Below are 20,178 nucleotides of genomic sequence, written 5' to 3'. Positions count from 1 at the left end.
CTGTTTAAGCAGCATTACGATGTTGCCTCGATTGAGGATATTGTCATTTTCTATTGAGCAGTAAAATGGGTGGAACAGGGTTATGCTGTGGTCTCTTGTTTCAGGGATCTCATGGGGTGTACTCTTGGGCGACAGCTGGATATTAGTAGAGACAGTGAGACCTTTGCACTTTTATGCCTCCATTAGAACGCAGGGCCTAAAACCAGCCCCTACAAGGGTTTCTTGGAGCTCACCAAGCGCTTAGCTCAGTCCAATTAAGTGTCCGCACAAGTACCAACATGTGGCGCAAGGCTACCCCTTAGTGTAGCTGGAGCCGTATTTATGAACAACAAGTGAAAACCCAACGCTCAGTTCATCTGCAGAGCCATCAATTTGGTGAATAAAAGGGTCCAATGGGGACGGGTTGAATGGCACTCTACTGAAGCAATGGCAAGACACCTGGAGCTCAGAGGCAGGAGAGTACCCATGGATAGAGGGGAAGGAAAAACCCATGGTAGACAGTGTATTCCTTGTGCTTTAGGGGCAAGGGGACAATACCAGTTGGGGTGAACACCAATTGCAAGAGTATAACCTACAATAATGATATGCAGTGAGAAACCTCCACCTTGATGGACTACTACTGGCAGTGTGGCGAGCATGCCTACCCAGCTCATCCCAGACTGGAGAGGGGTCTGCTCAATGGTCACCCTCTACACACCCACAATGGTCATACTCGTAGAAGATCTTTCTGCTCAGCATCACTACCCCATGAGCAAAGGCACCGCGTTTCTACACCAAGTACGCCATGTAAGGTCAGCCGAGTACTTTGGTTGGAGCATATTCAAGGAAATTCCAGAAGAGTTTTGGCTCTTCACCAATTATTATTATTATGTTTCTTATATAGCGCCTTAATCGACCCCCGAAGGGGTATCTCCGCGCTTGCCTTGGGAACCCGTCCTGGCTTTTCCCTGTGAGATAGCCCCTACAGGGCATCCCCAAGGTGAAAGCCAGGCATCCCGCCACGGGGGGCCGTTGTGGAGATTAAGCAAGCTTAATGCCCAGAGTTGCAGAGTGTGAACCCATGATGAGGTCAGGCACCGAAGCGAGAATTATCGAGTCCATGGACATTTGAGCTCAAGACCCTGCCGCGTCGGGAATTGAACCCTGGTCCCGGGTCTGACCTCTGCTTCAGGGTCTGCCTGCTCTAACCAGTGAGCCACACTTCTCCACAATGCACCAATGCAATAAAAAGGTGTAGGAGGTTCAATCCCCTTCTTCGCCATGCAAACTAAGGCAAACCCTGGGTGGCTGCAGAGCACCAGGTGGAAACTGCTGAAAATGATGAACACCACCGAAGATGGCTTCAACGCAATCAAAGAAGAAATGCCTGCCATCCACCTCATAGTAATGCAGCACCAGTATGTGTTGGACTTAATGACTGCAATGGACGGGGGAATATGCACCAAGATAGGTACAGCGTGATGTACCTTCATCCCCATGAACAGCCTGGACAATGGCACACTGCACAACTTACAGCAGGTCATGGTTAAAGAAGGAGGTGTCCCAAACATAGAATGGTTCACTGGTTTATTTTCCTAGGTATCAATAGGGATAGCAGGACAATGCAATGCCCTGTTACCAGTGGTTGTAATCTTGCTTTTGCTGTGATGTACCCTACAACTAGTATGTGCCTGTGTGAAGAAGGTTACCCTGAAAAAAGGAGGAATACACCTGGTTAGGACACCCAATGCCAAGGGACACATGCACACCACAATCCAGAAACAGGAAACCCTCATGTGCATAACACGGACACAGTTGGGTTAGTAGTTGATAACTCAACTAGAGGAAGCAATGTTAGCATCAGATCAGTTAATAGAAAGGTCCTGCTCTTAGGACTCCAGCAGGCCACAGAACAACCGTTCCCTGGGCCACCCAAATTCACCATAAAACACTTGTTATGGTTTCAGAGTGACTCCTTATCAGTACAACATAACACAGCTCCCCTCTGTTCACCCCTAGTGCTTCCCGGGAGGGAGACACCAGATATGGAACAAGCCTCAAACACATCTGGAAGATTGCAGCAGTAAATCACATATGGCCCCAGGATGTAATACCTAAAGAAACAAGTCTGATGCACACACTCATAAACACAAATAAATGCACAGCAGAGAGCCTGCATTCCACCCAAGGAAAATATGCCAGAGCAGCCAGTCAATTGCATTCATTAAATAAATCCCAAAGAATAACTAGTAGTAGCATCACCCTAGATAACACACATGACACACCTGGCCACCTGGACCCACCCCGAATGTGACATCCAGTTGGTATTTATGGCCCCTTCTATTAGAGTGCGATCAAGCATCCAAACACGCAGTTTATTACCCACTGTACCAGTATTTCCTGCCCAAAGGGGAACGAGCTTCACTATACTGTACACACTGTTCAGCATAAAGCATGACATGTACCTAATGGAACTTGAATTCCAGCATGCAACTGTAAGAGATGTGAGTGCTATTCCCACCGTTATTGTTTAATTAAACTTTAACTGTTCCTGATTGCCAAGCCTCGCTGTTCTTTTTTTTGATAATCAAAACCTGCTTGAACAGTCCTTTGCCATCAAATGTTTTGCAAAGTATAGATTACGCTGCACAATTCTGCTGCAGATGGACAATCTTGCTAGAGACAAACACATAAATCATCTTGGAGGTATGAAGTCCAGACCTCTAGTCGAGTTAGCAAAAAGTTGTTGAGAAATATTTCTGAAACACAAAATATCAGTTCATGCGTAACATCTACTAAGGAAAATGGATAGAGTCAGTGCTTAATTTGAGCTGGTGCTTGCTGGTGGGGGCCACACACACATTATTGGAGAAAGTGCTAATTTTACCACAATAGACATTGAACAATAGTAAGTGAGGGAAAAATACACAACACGGAAAGACGGATGAAGAGAAAGAAGGAAAACTGACACAGAGGGAGAAATCAGGAGCCAGCAAGAGTGCGCTAAAGTGGAAATGGAGAATCAGGTAGTGTTTTAATAGGCATGAGATGGAATAAAGACTGCAGAGCCTTGGTATTCAGCATGCTGATATCTAATGGCACCGGCAGTGGGTTTCTGAGCAGAGCTTTGGGAACAGGCACTCTTTCATTTATAAATTAGGCACTGGCTACAGTGGCTGACTGGTAGCCATCAAATTATAAGATTTCAGTGATTGGAATCTACATCTTAAACGTTCAACATGTTATCCCTCTTAGGTCCCTTAACAATAATCCTGTTAGCTTCCTGTTTAAATTCTCATGTTCCATCTATCTTCGGCTAAACCCCAAGGTTAGTGCAACAGATATTTTTTCTACAATATTGGTTGACATTGATATACTATGGGCCTGATTTATCAAAGTATTGCATTACCATTGTGTCACAAAAGGTAAGACAAGGACAATGCAACACTAAAGACTGATTTACCGAGGCACGCAAGACCACCTTTCATGGCCCTGCTGTGATTGGTAAATCTGGAGAGGCGTAAGCCAGCACAAGTTGCTGCCATACTCTGCACCATGAGTGATATTTTCTCCTTGTTTTTCGTCTTTCTATGTGTACTCTATTCTGCAGCACATATAGAATTGGTAAAATGGCTCTAATGATGATTGTTTTTGTGCACGAAGTTGTGCAATCCTGCACCAAAACAATTCTGCTTGGAACACAAGCACCCTTGTACCCTGGTGCAAGGGTGCCTGCACTGGCGCTAGATAGCCAAATCGGTGCCAGCATAAGGACAGGACAGAAATGCAACAAATAATGTTAACTATAGTGTATACTTGCACTCTCTCTATGATGCAGTGCAGCAAGGTGTCTTGATGTGTTGCATGAAATAATGATAAATATGTCCCCATGTGTTTCTCAGATTTATAATCATTTCCAAGATTCAAACTCTCAGATGAGATTCCAGGAAGTAACTCTAGACAAATAACGTGATTTTAACAGTCACAAACTGGACTTCCAACTTTTGTGGAACTGTCAATAGATTGTCCAATATTAAGGGCTCCATTTGTATTAATGAGCTCGAAGGTCCAACTCCACAACTTTTGGATCAGCCTGTTGAACCCCATACATTTTATCAGAAGCAGCTAAGCTAGTATGAAACTCCTGGGCTCCAGCCACTTCAAAGGAGTGAAAACCTGCATGCTCAGTAAGGAGTGGCAGATGCACGGACAGATTTGCTGATGCCTTTTTAGCAGACGTCACCTTCATGATATATTATAGCAAGTTAAGGCCCAATTTAAATGATGGGCAATTTATTGTTCTGCTATTTTGGCCACAATATGCAAAGGTTGTAAATAGACCTATTGGAGAACATCTTTAGTACGTTGTGGTTTGAAAGGTGCATAATTATTACTAATTTTCATCAAAAATCTACACTTCTGGGGAATAACTTTTAATTTCCTTGTATTTACCTCTGCAATTATATTTATTTTGGTGTTTCTTTAGGTGTTATCACCGGAATTGTCAATGCTTCCATGTGTTGCATATTAAATGATTAAATTGGGATATTTCTTCTGGATAGTTTCTTTTCCCATAGGACTTATTTTCCGTCACACAGAATCTTCACAGGCAAGCCTTTCACACTACATTCCAAATTTTTAAGAGATGGAATCTAGAATACAGGATGCAGCGAGACAGGCACATTGCCGCAACATCTCCCTTCTTGTATAAACATAAAAATACAGAACTACCAAAAATTACATAAATAAATAGCATGTCAGGGAGATGGTTAATGCCTTAAGAACATACCCGCATGGCAAGATGTATATTGTATGAGCTACAGTGCCTACGTCACAAAATCAATACCACAGTAGTAATAACATACATAAATTACTTGAAAAATAAGAATGAATGGATACAATGCACAAATTATGCATCACATTACGCATCAAGATGGTTTAACTACCACCTGTTTGCTTCTGCGTTAAGAAGGACTGGCGAACAAACCTTGACTCGTAACATCCCTCTGAGAACTGACCTCATCTCTGGGTTGTCCCTCCTCAACTTCCTTTATAACTTCTTTGTCAGAGGACGATCTATTTCCATCCATAGGTACACTTTCTACACTTCCATCACTTGGTTTCACCTTCACTACCCTGTGTCTGTTCCATCATTCATGTCCTTTTATGCCAACCGTACTCTTTTACAAAGCATCAACTATTTCAGGGGACCTGAACTTTGACAACCCTTTAGCAACATGAGTGGTATCTTTCATAGGAGCCCAGTCACCCACTGTGATCTCATTTCTCACTTCCTTCACCTTGTGTCTGACACCATACTCTTCTTTCATTTTATTCTGAAACACTTGAACACAAAATGGAATGACCACATCTAAGGATTTTGCTCGTTTAGATCTCTGATGAAATTCTCTCAACCATGCTGGGCACAACTGAGAAGCTGGCACACATCCCCTCGCAATTTCTAAAGGACTTAATCCTGACACTGCATTAGGGCTTGACGATAGGCCCACAACATGCTCTCTACAGCCTCTCCCATCTCTATCATGATTTGAACTGCCACTCCACCAATGTGCGATTCATTTTTTCTACTAGGCCTTTGGCCTGAGGGTGATATAATGCTATCTGTTTGTGCTGAATAGCTTTTTCTCAGTAAAAATTCCTTAATGTCTTTGGAGACAAATTGTACTCCATTGTCAAATATAATCTATTTAGAGAATCCTTCACTCAAAATCAATTTCTTCAAAAATGTTATGACTGCAAAAGTGGTAGGCTCCTCCATAAAATTTACTTCATACTTTTTGATGTAAGAATCAAATATAACTAGGTAAACATAGATCTTCGAGGTAAAGTGCTAAATGGAAATATGAAGTCAATTGCCAATTTTGATCATGGTACAGTGGGTAAACTACTTGGCTGGAGTGGCATGACTTCTGTCTAAATCCCTTTGTCAATGTTAGCACATATCTCACATGTTCTAACTTTTGAAACAATGTCTGTATCCATTCCTGGCTACCAATACTTTTTTTCAGATGTTTCTTTTGGTGACGGTTTGTCCAAGATGCCCATCATGTCAGCTCAAAATTATCTTATCCCTTTGACAACTGGGGTAGGGGGAATTTGTCCCTTATCATCAACATTCAATTTCTCTCAACCAACAACTCACCCGCCACTTTGACAAGGTATGTAACCTTACTGGCAAAGGCTTCTCCTTTGGCCAGCCCTCTGTAACATATTTTTACTCATATCAGATCCTCGACCTCTGACATTCTGTTGCTCGACTCATCCTCCATAAAAGTATTTCCTTTGCATACATCTATAGAGGCTATTAGACATTCTTTATCTCCTTCCTCCCAATCCACAGATTTATCTTCACCATTGATTGGAGAGTGAGATAAGTAATCTGCTCTAAAGAGTTTACCACCAGGGATGTACTCGGTGTTAAAGTCATATTGCAACAACATGGAACTTAATCTAGCTAACCTAGGAGTATGATCCCTAATGACAGACCCACTAAGTTTATTCACCAACAGCTTATGGTCTTCCTTAAGAGTAAATTTCCTTCCTCAAATGAAAAATTTGAAATTTTCCACTGCCTAGCAACAGGCTAATATTTCTTTTTCTATCACTGAGAAAACTTTTTCATTTTGTTTCAAAGACCTTGAGGCAAAACCTCCTGTTACCTCAATCCCAGTTCTATTATTTTGAGACATTGTGGCTCCTAAACCCTTGTTACTCACATCTGGCATAACAATACAAACTTTTGTGGGATTAAAAGGGGCCAACACACCTGCAGTACCAATATAATTTTTTTGTAAAACAAACTCGTCCTGGCAGGCATCACTCAATACAAACACTTTTTTCTTTTTGAGAATTTTCCGCAAGCTTGCAGTTTTTGTCAAAACGTTAATTATGAACTTTGAGTAGAACTCACAAAGCCCAAGGAAATATGCCACCTGTTCCATATGCCACCTTAGGAGCCTATGCAGTTGCATCCACCAAACCAGGTCTTGGTTCAACACCATTTTCTGAAATAACATGGCCTAAATAGTCTGTTTTCTTTTGTAAATTCACATTTGTTCACATTGGCTACTATTCCAAACTTCTGCAACCTTTTTAACACAGTATGCATCAGTTCGTCATAGCTGACAGAGTCTTCACCTGCCACCAGAATATAATCTTGGAATGTCACCACCCCTTTGGCAGCCCAGAGTACATTTATCAACACCCTCTGAGGAGACTGATGCCAATCCAAAAGGCATCCTCTTGAATTGGAATGTGCCAACTGGTGAAACAAACTCTATGAAATGCCTAGAAGACTTGTCTAACTCAACTTGATGGTAGGCGGACGCCAAGTCAATTTCGCTGAAATACCTCAGCACCAGGAAACATGGTTATAATGTCATCAATGCATGGTAATGGTTGGGAATCTACCTCTAGCGCCATGAACATACTTTACAGGTCAATGCACACTCTTAACTGCCCATTATGTTTCCTTGCTATTATCAATGGGGATAGCCATAATGAAGATTCAACAGGCTCAATGACACCATCCTCAAACATTTTCTTAAGTATCTCTTCTAATTCCTCATTAATACTGAATGTCACATTCTTTAGTTGGTATTTTACTGATGTGACTCCACTTTGCACCATAATCATATTTTTAAAACCTGTAATCTTCCCTATTTTATCATTATATACATCTTTATAGAGTTTTGTCCTAGAATTTTCTAGATGTTGATCACTATTTTCCTGACCATTGGATGTTCCATCTGTGACTAAGGAGATTATACCTTCTTCCCAGGCCTTAGTGTCATTCCAAATAATCCTTGATGGTACCAACAGAGAATAGTGTAACCCTTCCTGACCACGTATCCCTATCTGAAAATAACTTTTGCCTTAAACTGCATGGGACATTTAAAAAAACTGTGAGTTCAATTTTCACCCCATCATAAATCACAGGATTTCTGTCAGGAGGGACCAGTTTTCTTTTACCCATATTTTATTAAATTATTCATCAGTGATAATAATCATTCTGGCACTAGAATCTATGAGTAAATTCAACACTTTACCATCTACACTGATGTTTTCATATGGGTCTACACAATTGGATTCTCCACCCCGTACCACTAAAATCAGTTCTCCATCCACACTATGTTCATCCTATGAACCTTCCTTCTACTTTCTGATGTGGACAGCATTGACTTTAGCCTTATTGTGCATAGATTGGCAGACTTTAGAAAAGTTTCTAAGTTTACCACAGGTCTGACATTTTACAATCTTGGCAGGACAGAGTCGACCATTAGATCCATGCCTAGGATACTCACATTTAAAACAAAAACATTTGTCCAAAAAAAACTTAATTTCCTTCCTTTTTTCTTATGAAACTTTTGGTTTGTTCTTCCAGATTATTGTTGGAATGTTCTTTTACCACTCCCACACCACACTGCTCTTTTTGCGTCAACACTTTACAAGATTTACGAAACAGCTCCATGCTTTTCACAATATCTATTGTTTCCATCAGAGTTGTGGTTTTTAAAGTCAATCATTTCTCCTGTACATTTTTGTCCCAACAAAGTATGACTATCTGTTCCCAAATAAGCTGGAAAGTGAAATTCTCTAACTCAGACTCTGCCGCAAATCTACGTAAAGCTGCAACATAGCTGTTGATTGATTCATCTTGGCATTGCTTCCAAGTGAAAAACTTGTGCCAATTCACAATCAGACTGGTTGGACTTCAAACTGTTTTTCTAATTTTCTTACTACCAATTGATATTCATCAAGGTCATCTTCTTTACCCTCAGGTAATTCATAAAGTGGCAGGTGCTCTTATATGGACTGACCTAACTTGTGCTCCAGCAAAAGTCTCTTACGTTTGAGACAGTATCTGCTGCCACCAATGGCTCCAAGACATTTTAAGAAAACCCTATACCAATTACGCCAAGAAATTGGTGGATTGTCTGGTGTATGCAAGAAAGATGGAGGTGCAGTGACAGTTTGCATATTATACACTGTTTAAATAAAAAAAGGCAATATATAACCAAACCGCATTATTGTATTACAGAGTGATACAAAACACTTTCCACAAGTCTATAATGTAATTTTAATTATTACTCTAGTCGTTTGTGTGGGTGTCACTGACTCTATCATGCTCTGGTTAACACTCCTGGAGAAACCGTCAAATTGGAAGATATGCCGTGCATGGAGTACACTGTTTTCCACTGTTGCACCCCCCACAGAATGTGTTTATTTATTTTTTTATAATATGACTCATGATACCCTGTAAAAGTGTGTGCATATCACAATATGTGCATCGTAGGCACACCCTTAAGTTATGCACGCTTCTTTTTCTGTTTCCCAATGTGCGGTGCTTAAAAAACTTATGGCCTGCAAGGTTTGAGAAGACTCATCAATTTCTCAATAGAACTAGGCAGCCGACAACCTTGTGCGGACAGCCACCCACTGGCAGGAAGACAGGAGTCATGGATCAGGGCAGGAGCAACGATCGTTGCAGGTGAACGAACTGTGACGTCAAGTCTCCTAATGTATGGGTGGAGCTAGTATCGCTCCGGAAAGGGGCTCACGCTGACAACTGGGGAATGTTCAAAATACAGGACCAGATAGGCATGGGGCATAGCTCGTGCTGGGGACTTGCGCTAGTCACAAACAGACAGATATATATGTAGCGCTCATGCTGAGTCTGAAGTAAATTCTCCAGTAAGAATTAATAGGTCAGCAAATCGTATGGCCCCCACAGAACACATTTGTACTGCCCTGAATTTGAGGCCTCTGTGGGTGTCAGCTGTGGCAGCTAACACACTGGTGTGAGACACTCCCTCTGTAGCAGCACCCACACAGCACTTGAAAGGGACATAGTCCATGTGAATTCCTTACTCTAGCAAATTGTTGCCAAATTGGTGGTGAATAAATAAAGATAAGACGACGCAGAAGGTTGATCACGAAGTTGTAGGTTTATTGGCCAAACTCATAGCCTCAGGCAGCAACAGCCAGATACAGAATCTTCACTGGCAAGCCTTTCACACTACATTCTACATTCCTAAGAGAAGGAATCAAGGGGCATATTTACAAGCCCTATCGCCACCACAACGTCACCTATATTGACATTGTGGTGGCGATAGGTGCTGTGCCTTATGTACAAGCCAGCATTAAGCCATATAACGTGGCTTCAATCTGCCTTGTACATAAGGACCTCTTTCACGCTATGGTTAGCGTGAAAGGGGTGGGCAGTGGGTGTTGCAGTGGGCGTTCCACCGCAATACCCATTCATGTTCACGCTGCCCCCTATGTACAAGGGTGGCGTACATAGGAGGCAGCTCCAAAATTAAGACCAGGTAAAAACTGGTCTTAAGATTTCGAAACAAGAAGAAATGCATTATTTCTCCTCGTTTTTTGCTTTGTCCATGTGTGCTGCCTTGTGCAGCACATAGAGAAAAAGCAAACTGCCATTGTTTGTTTATGTGTAGGAAGGTGTCCCTTCCTGCACATAAACAAACTTTTTTTAAAATTCAATTTTGTCACTTTCATGTGTGCGGCATGAAGCAGCCCGCACGAAAGTGACAGCATGGCATTTCTAGCACTGTTTATGTGCAGGAAGGGACACCTTCCTTCACATAAACAATCCTCCCCTGCATGCAGACACCCTTGCACTCTGGTGCAAGGGTGCCTGCGTTGGCGCTAAGTTGATAAACTTAGCGCCATCGTAGGGGGAAACTTAAAACTGCACCACATTCTTGTAAATATGGTGCAGTCTTGTGTTTCAGAAGTGGAGGAGAGAGAAGTTAAGTCATGAAGGCTACCGCCTCTCTCCTCCACTTCCTTGTACATATGTCCTTGGAATGCAGTGAGACAAGCACGTCACCACAAATAGGCTACATGCATGACCTAAATAAGCAACCATAGAAATTCACACGTATAAGATAATGTTATGAATACATTATAACAGTAACGCCAACACCAAGTTGCAGTTTTCTTCCCATCTCATTGGCTGAAAACAACAATGAAGTGGTGAGCCAGAGGGCATTAACTTCTAGTAAGTAATTCACCACTGACCTGAAGGCTGAGAGGTATTCGATATCTCCCATGGGAGGATCCAGGCCACCTGTCCAAGCAATATTTACATTGAACCCCTCCCCTAGGCCACTTCCAACCTAAAAACAGGAAAAGCCACCACGGAGAAAAAGAAAATTACAAAACATGCATAATTTGTGCTTTTAACATCAACATCAAACAACATGTCAATCCAGTCCTGTTTTGTTTGACAATGGCTGCTCTGGGTTTCCCACTTGCTTTGCCCAGGTCCTCTGTCTCAGGGGATGGTCTCGTAATCTGGGGTAATTTAAAGCACCAGTGAAGGACAAGAAAATTACAGATAATCATGCTACGCAATTAGGGCGTAAATGATACAAACAAAAGCAGGCTTCTAAAGAAATAAACCTAACCTCGTTCGGGGCGCCGCTTCCTGGAAAGTAGTTGCCTCCATCGTAGCGATGGATAGAAATATACAGGATGCCGGGGTCAGCGTAAAAGGCCTGCTGTGTACCGTTGCCATGGTGAACATCCTAAGGGCGAATAAAAAGGACACATAACATATGCAATAATATTCAAGCCATGCACGGCCTTGTCTAATAAACGTTCAGCATCTTTCCCTTGCACTAAAATATGTTCCTTTTTCTTCCACTCCCCAATTAATTTATTTTCTTTCTCTCTCCTTGCCCTTTGCCATCCCCTAAGCTTTCAGAGACTTTCAGCAAATTACTCTATAATGCACTGATTTTTTTTTTTTTTTTAAACGGCCTTCTAAAAATTCAGGAAACTTTAGCGACCGTGCCCCAGAGACGCTAGATGAGCAGTTGCTGAGAAACCCCAGCCCTTTTATACAATTAGATATTTATACACCAGCTCTTTGTACTCCTTGCTTTAGTGATACAATCTAGCAGCCTGTTTTATAGAGGAACTTTATGACTTATTAACTGCCAACAGTTCATAACCCTTCGGCTTAATTAACTAGCCTCATTGGCCTTCCAAGAAAGACTAAAGTTAAAACTGCAACCAGCTTTGTAAGGAAGGATCTACGGTTTAGGGCGCATTTTCACAATTTTTGACAGAGCTCTAAGTGTAAATGTATTCCCTGATTTGCCAAGTTCTTCCACTGAGGTCAAAGGCTTTGAAACCAGCTGAGTAAATTGGCTCTCTCGAAACCTTCTCTTGCGTTAGAAATCCCAGAGCAGTTATATCCACATCAAACGAGATGCCAGATGCAAAAAGAACTCCATAATTCATTTTCGTAAAATCGTGACGGCAACAGTCGACGATGCGGAAGTATGACCTCATTAAATTTTGTAAAATCAAATCCAGAGGGCAGCCATCTTGGAAATACCCACAGAGGTAGGGAGGCTGCGAGCTGTGCCAAGCTACATATTTTCCGACATATATAAATGGTTGCATAGCACATAAAAGCCCGATTCCCTGAAAACAATAAACCATCATAAAACGGCAAACACATTTTAATAGTTGATGGCATTAAGCGTCATAAATGCCTTTTTTTTCGGTTGCCCCTGCACTCTGCGAGGCTGCATGTGCGATTTTATGTGAACAAGCGGAAATCCAGGTGCGCTGCGGTAAAAGAAAATGAAATGACCTTTTGTGGGGAGTCAGGGAATGGGGTCTATAATTGAAGGTTGAAAAGCTTCAGGTGCTCAAAATAAAATACTCTCTTCCTTACTTTAAACAGCATATTAAACATTAAATAGCAGAGTCGCTGTGAGGGCAGAGCAGACAAAAAATAACGCCAACCAGAAGCAAAGTGTAAACGAAATTAAATTATGAACAAAACTGGAAAAGAAATGCATGCAATAATAAGGACCGTGCTAAAAACATATTTGGGTCCTAATGCCTTTGATTGGTGTTTCCCAAATAAAAACAGTGGATCGTGTATTTGAGAGAAAAGCCCATTTCATTGTGCATCTAAAATGCGTTTTGTTGGTGAATGTTTTAGAAATGCTGCTCCTTTTGCCGCAAGAACGGTCAGTGTCGAGGCATGCATTTTTTTCTCTTATTCTTTTGTTTCGTTTTCAGTTTCCCAAAATTGTAATTTCTGAAGTGAATTCGGTGTTTAAATGTTGCTCTGATTTAACTCTACAGCAAAATAAAATATTTGTAATATTTACCGATGTGCTTATAATTTAGCAATAGACCGATGTGCTGGAACGTGCTTATTCATTCCCCCCCCCCCCCCCCCCCACACACACACACACAGGAAAAAAAACACCAACTACCTATTATCAGCAGTTATAGTGCTTTCGAATATTTGGCCGCGCAGACAGAATTAGGCAGCCTTTACTTTTTCTTTGCATTTTTATCACCTTCGGATATTAACTAAGTGCAGATGTAGCGGATTAGGGTGCGATGCCAAAGTTCACTTCCTGTCTGTGCTTTGTCCTACAACCCTTTCCACCTCGCCTTGAACCGAAGGCCAAACAAAACGAGCCCTCGTAAATCAGTGTCCAGATTTCCTGGGGCTGCGAACTGCACCCGTGCAGAAGGTACAGGTGGGGAAGTGAGAGAAGGCACGGTCTGGCTTGAGACAAGTCTCTCGCTCTGCTCTGTGCACCTATTGATTACTGCCTACTACCTATTAGACCTACCTACCTACCTACCTATTAGACGATTTTGGTGCAGCGAGCACATAACACGAATTTTGGATTTGATTCGTTGCCATATATTGCGTAAAAGAATCACTTCGTCATTTAACAGGAAGCTGTCTTTTTCTTTAAAGAACTGCATTGGGGGGGGGGGGCAATGCAGTTCTTTAAAGAAAAAAACTGCTTCCTGTTAAATGACGAAGTGATTCTTTTACGCAACATGGCAACGAATCAAATCCAAAATTCGTGTTATGTGATCGCTGCACCAAAATCGTCTAAAATAAAAGCAGAACGCGAAAGGTAAAATAAATTTGGGAATTACAGGCAAGAAGGGCTTCACAGATCTCTCTCAAGGAAGATGCACCTGTCTCTTTAAGTCTGAGAGAGGGGTCAGACAAGGGTGTATACTCGCCCCTCTTCTCTTTACTTTATATATTAATGACCTTGAGACAGTAATGCAAACATCACACAGCGATATTCCGCGTGCAGGGGAGACAAAGATACCCGTCCTACTGTACGCGGATGACGCCGTTCTTCTCGCACGTTCTGGAGTTGCACTGAATAAACTCCTCTCATCTTTTGGAGCTTTTATGGTATCTTTGGATATGAAAATTAATACGGATAAATCTCATGTAATGATCTCTGGACATGCAGGTAGAAAAAAAAAGATGATAACATTTCACTGCGCAGGGAAGGAGGTAAAAAGAGTTCCTTCTTTCCCATACTTAGGTGTGATTTTTGATGAAAGGGGCTCCTGGGGCCCCCAGCTTCTGGCTAAAAGTAATGCTGTCACCAGAGCTACTGCAGGACTGATGGGTTTTGCCAAAAAACTGGGCGCTCGCCCCATGGAAAGTATAATCAAAGTTTACAAAGCAAAATGCCTGTCAATCGCCCAGTATGGCTCCACTATTTGGGGCTATACTAACCCCATTAAAATACAGAACGCAGAAAATAAATTTTTAAGATCACTTCTGTCTGTTCCCCAATCAACCCCGACATTGGCTTTACATAAAGAGTTAGGATTGGGTTACATATCTGACATCTTGAAATTAGCACCAGTGACTGGGTGGCTAAAAATTTGGCTTAATCCGGAGCTTACTTTAAATCACACCATTTTAAAAGATTGTTTAGCCCTGGACAACGCACTCAAAATCCCATGGGTAAGATATGTGAGAACTCAGCTGTCCTTAGCAGGCCGATTGGAGCTCTTCTCATCTCCAGACGAAATAATTTATGAAGATTTAAAATTAGTTAAACACACCCTGTTAAATCTATATGCTCTGGAAAGGGAAGCACAAGAGTCAAAAAAACCCATGGTAAGGAATTACTTTTTGCTCACCTCTGTTCCTGGAATGGAACCATATCTTTTGTGGGTAACAAATCCCTACCATCGCTTTCTTTTAACGAGATTTCGCTTCAATTTAATTCACTTTATCCTAGGTAACTTTGGAACCTGGGCTAGTCCTGATGACGCTGAACCCTGTGACTGCGATTGTTTTTCGGTACAGGACACGATGCATTTTATTATGTTTTGTGGCCATTACACTGAGATTAGAAAAAGGTACCTGCTCCCTATCTTACGCACCCAGGGCTTTATTCAGGTAAAACCAGCCCTGCTATTTTTGCAACTCCTTCCTAATATAAATGTAGCCTTCGCTGTCGCTAGTTTTCTAGTGGCAGGAGCACGCGTGAAGAGGCACCAAATAAGGCATAGGCATTCTATCTGCGAGAAATGAATTTCCTCTTTTATATAATGTACCCTTCTTTTTATTGTTTTTTAAAATATTTATGAATGTTTTAGATGTATAAATTTTAACTGTTTCTTTTTCCTTCTTCTGATAATTGTATGCAAATGTTATGATCTGATGTAATCATGTTATGTATTTTTTTGCTCGATCTTTTATGATTTTTATTAATCGAATAAAGAAAATTGACTGACTGACTGACTGACTGACTCTCCAGGATAGCCTGTAATATGAATATGATGTAATATTTAATATGAGTGTCAAAATGATCTGTCATCCCATGTATATTCTTCGAGTCAGCTTTAATGGCCACGGGCTAGTGCTTTAGCTCTCGAGAGAGACAGTTTTTAGAGAAAAGAGGAGACAACTCAATTGTGACCGAGACATCTGGGTTTAAATCCCGGCGTGACCACTTGAACATGTTGTGTGATCTGTAAACCATTTTAGCTCGCTGTGCTACATTTTCCTTGATTGCAATGTTTTGCAACATCCAGAGATACACAATTTCACAGCATAGCCTGAATTTGTAAAGCGCAAGTTCACCCAGAAGGAAGGGGATCTCCGCGCTGAACAACAGATGTTTATTGTTACCCACCTCAAAGGCACGCGCCGCATTCTTTCTTACATGCTTTGCCAGTGCTTTATAAAGGCAGGAACAGCCCGGTACTGTAATGTTATGTTTAGAGACGTTATGAATTGTAATAAATGCTACGCATTGCAGTAACGCAAGAAGCGTATTACGAGGAAACCAAAGATTAACGCAATTACGAACAATTCTAGATTTTTTAGGAGTCTTGTCATATTTCTGCGTCTTCTGGTGCGCGAATAACATGACAGCTCTTCAAATGGCTGGGCTGCTAGGCTGAATTGTACGGCTAGTCCACCCCCACCCCACCCTGTGAGGGTTGTGGCTTTCCCACGGGGGCTCCCCGTCACTAGTCATGAGCACAGACCGGCAACGCGTCGAGCGTCATCTTCTCTTAAACAATCCATTAGTCCGGCAAACGGTTGCTTTTCTGTGGACGAATGTTGCGTATTAGACACACAGCCCACAGCAGCCAACATTTTGATCAATCAGCAGCTGTCCGGCGGGGACTCCTAAAACACACAGCGTTCAAGAAATTCCAGTTTTCTTACATGGAGTAACACCAAGTAGTACATAAAGGGCTAAAGTGTAACTTGGGGGCGTGGTCCTTTAAGAGGCGCTATCCTGGCCGGTCTGCGCAGCGCCTCACACCCACCCAGGGCCCAGACATTGTTTTACCTGGAACAACTGGACTCATTTCATTGGCTCGCTGCGCGGCCAAAGGAATGCGCCCTGACGTTCGCAGTCTTCTCACGAAGCTGCAACCAATATATTTAATCTGAAATGTTTACTAGTCGGGCCGTCCAATTCCTGGTGAGCTGCACGCACCGGCAGCAGTATATATCTGGCTGCAAACAATGCGAAAACACACTTTACAAACTCCGCGGCTGTCCCCCGCCTTTTATCTATTTCCCACCCTATAAATACCGCTTGCCAATAATACGTACCAGATCGACAATCAATATCTTGCCCATATTTAGCTTGTCTCGCAAGTATTTGGCAGCGATGGCGACTGAATTGAAAAAGCAGAATCCCCTGCGAATTAGAGAAGAGCAGAGTTTGTAAGCACATCAGTCAGGGAAATTGTTATAAATAACGCGCGGGACATTTTCTAAAAATGCTATGCGATCTCCGAGGCCATAAATCTGCTTCTAGGAGTACCTCGAAAGACTTTTCCAAACATCTGCGAACGATTACGCGGCTTCGGAAACACGCGGCGCGCAGGTGATCGCAGCGCGGCTAGCGCCCGGGGAGAGGGAGGCTGCGGTCCCGGTACTTACATGGCCGTGGATGCCTCGGCGTGGTGGCCCGGGGGTCGCACTACCGCGAATCCATTCTGCAAAACCAAGACAGACCTTCGGTTATCACCTTAAAACAACCTCCTCGCAGAATGTAACAACAGACAACGATCACATGCGGTGGTAATCTTCAGTACTCCACACACGAGCTTCGAGTGGTCCCAAAGAGACATATGCATTCAAAAAACTCGTGGCAAACTGGGCTTGAAAGTAAAGCACAAATACACCATGGTTTAGTTCATATTGACTAGAGCTGGCGAGCCAAGCCAAGGGTCAGCTCCCATGTAGGCGCTGAGCTTTGAAACTATTTAGCATGTAAATCATGCAACAGGCATCCTGTTAGAATGTGATAAGGAGTCTTTAAAATTAAAAAAAAGTGTCTGTCATTAAGAAGTATTTATTAAAAGTACGAGTTTTTAAATATGAGATCAGAAACATGCCTGCCTGCCCTCATGACAATGCTATTAGTGAATTAGGAGGCAGGTCCTGTGTGGTGTGTACCTATACCTGTCCTAGATTCTTATTAGTGGAGAAACATTTCGCTATTAGATCAAACACAAGAGGTTTTTGTACAGCACACACCCTGAACTCATATTTGAAGCTGCTCTCTTGCATGAAAATTAAAAAAAGGATTGGTGAAATAAATATTTGCTTAGGATCACACAATTTGGTCAAGCAGGGAAGCCAGGACTGATCCAAGTTTTTCCAGTTTCACACTGTGCAGTTCCACCACTAGATGGTTTTGCTTTTGTGACATCATAGGTTTCTACTCTGACCTTAATTACTGGCGGGTGATATTGAGTGAGAGGCAGAATCCACTTCACTTTCACTTTGATAGCTTTATTTCGGTCAGTGACCATAAAAGCACAGATAAAATATGTACATACACGTAAAATGCATAAATAATTCAGTATTTTGGATAAAAAGTTATTAAACAGCAGTTATCAAAGTGGGAACAAAGAACAATAATATTGAGTGAGAGGCAGAATCCACATGTTATTTTTGCCAGTTTCAACCCTGCTTCCACATGTTGCATGGCCACTGGACCACATCACCGCCTCTGACAGCTCGGGTCTTTTTTGGCTTGAGGTTCCAGAAGGCTCTCGAGCTGAGCCAGAGCCAGGCTTCTGTTCAAGTTTTCAGGGGCTCGTCCACCTCTAATATGAACTTTAGCAAAATTACAGCTGTTAATGGGGTTGAATATCGAACAAGTAGGATCATCTCCTCAAAGTCTAAGTGTACATTGTTCTTTAGGAAGCAGCAATGTTGCTTCTGTTGGTACATGCACTCGCACAGTGTTGTTCTGTTAATAAGAAATGCACCTAAAAAATGAACTGGCTGGGCAGAGCTTAGCTGGCTGGTATTCACTGCTGATCCATGTCTGCAGTCAGGCTTGCTGCATGGCTTCCCCTAGTGGGGGATTGTGGGCCACTTCTCAGGGGCCTTTGTGCCTCAAACACTTTTATGCAATCCCTAAGAAAAGTGTTTCCACTCTGCTTGGAAACACAGGATCCAGATACTGCTGGGAGCCCCCAGAATCGACGACTGCCCCCTCTTTGGGCGTTAGCAAAGGCTCACAGTCAAAGCTCACTCCTGAAGGGCGGTGTGGGGCGGAACAACCATTTCAGATCGCACGTGCATGACAATGGCTGTCCTAGCCAACTTGTTTAACTCTTTTATAAAACATATGTAGGTCTATTAACACAATTAAGGTAATATGCTCAGTTCTATGGCAACTATTTTCTCAATAATGCTATGGGCCACAGAAGGATCACAGAGGGGCATATCAGCAACAACCGGCGATAATTATCGCTAAGCGCACTTAGCGCTTGGATAATTATCGCTGGCTAGCGTGGATTTTTATCGCTAAGATAGCGTGCTATTAGCAACGCTTATCTCAAAAGCGATAAAAATCCTAGCGCTAACTGCCTAAAGTAAGATTATCGCTGGAAACCCAGCGATAATCTCACGAAATGTGGCGTTAGCTTGTTGATAGGGCCCCACAAACTTAACCATGATATCCACCTTCCATAGGATATCATGGCTAAGTCAGTCCTGAAGCAGGCGTAAGGAAAGTAGCGATAACAGGGGTTATCGCTACTTTTCTTGCCGCTATGCTTCATAGCGTGGGGCTTGATGATAGGAGAAATGTCGCTTAGCGACATTTCTCCTGTCATGTCAGGTCAGGAACGGCCACTTTGCATCTCTGGACGTTAAGAATTTGTGCGCTAATGCAAGGTTTCACGCGTTAGCGTGACCTTGCTAATTAGGCGATAAAATTATCGCCGCTTTTCAGCCGAAAACAGCCGCAGAAGCGGCGATAATTTCCTATCCCTGCCTTGTAAATATGCCCCATAGGTTTTGTTTTTGCAAAACAATCTTTTTGTCTTTGACATTCTCTTGGTATTGTCTTGGGATATTTTTACAGGCTGCCAAATTAGTGGGAAGCAATGGACTGTGTTTGTTGTCTCACAGTTTAGCGGTGGCAGTGTGAGGGTCAGCTGATGCATAACTGGACATATTGTGCGAAATGTACTTGGTCATTATCTCACATCAATATTGAAAACAAGTGCATGCCTCAAATACACAAGTCACACAAGATACTGACTGGAGATCAGTTCGACGAGATGTCTCAGTTGCGTTTATTATTGTTCATGCAGGAAATGTTCTTGTGAATCCTTGTCTCACAGAAGAAAATTACATGAAATTCCACACCCTCGAAATGGCAAAAAATTTGTAAAATTAAAGTTACTCAAAATAAATTAACTTTGTAAGATTTTGCGTACTTAATACATATTTTGCATGGACCCAGTCAGGTGAGCAGGTTTACAGCAGGCTACTAGGACACAAGGAAGTTGTTAAAATAGGCTCTGCTATCCCTAAATGGGCACCGTGCAGCAGATCTGTTTGTG

At 42.3% G+C, this 20,178-nt stretch overlaps 1 protein-coding gene across 1 annotated transcript in view; it reads right to left on the bottom strand.

Annotated features, from left to right (window-relative positions):
* LOC146789275 (histone deacetylase 9-like) overlaps positions 1 to 20,178 on the bottom strand; it is a 1,526,442-nt gene that overhangs the window by 1,001,800 nt on the left and 504,464 nt on the right. Inside the window, exons 6-9 of the mRNA XM_085630931.1 lie at positions 17,249 to 17,304; positions 16,916 to 17,003; positions 11,436 to 11,555; positions 11,047 to 11,144 (exon numbers count right to left, since the gene is read on the bottom strand). Coding sequence (XP_085487057.1) covers positions 11,047 to 11,144; positions 11,436 to 11,555; positions 16,916 to 17,003; positions 17,249 to 17,304 — 362 coding nt within the window. The remainder of the gene's footprint in view (positions 1 to 11,046; positions 11,145 to 11,435; positions 11,556 to 16,915; positions 17,004 to 17,248; positions 17,305 to 20,178) is intronic.

The sequence above is a fragment of the Triturus cristatus genome, chromosome 10 (genome assembly GCF_964204655.1).
Source record: "Triturus cristatus chromosome 10, aTriCri1.1, whole genome shotgun sequence".
In the NCBI taxonomy this organism is placed as follows: domain Eukaryota; kingdom Metazoa; phylum Chordata; class Amphibia; order Caudata; family Salamandridae; genus Triturus; species Triturus cristatus.
This window is presented reverse-complemented; position numbering and strand designations above follow the sequence as displayed.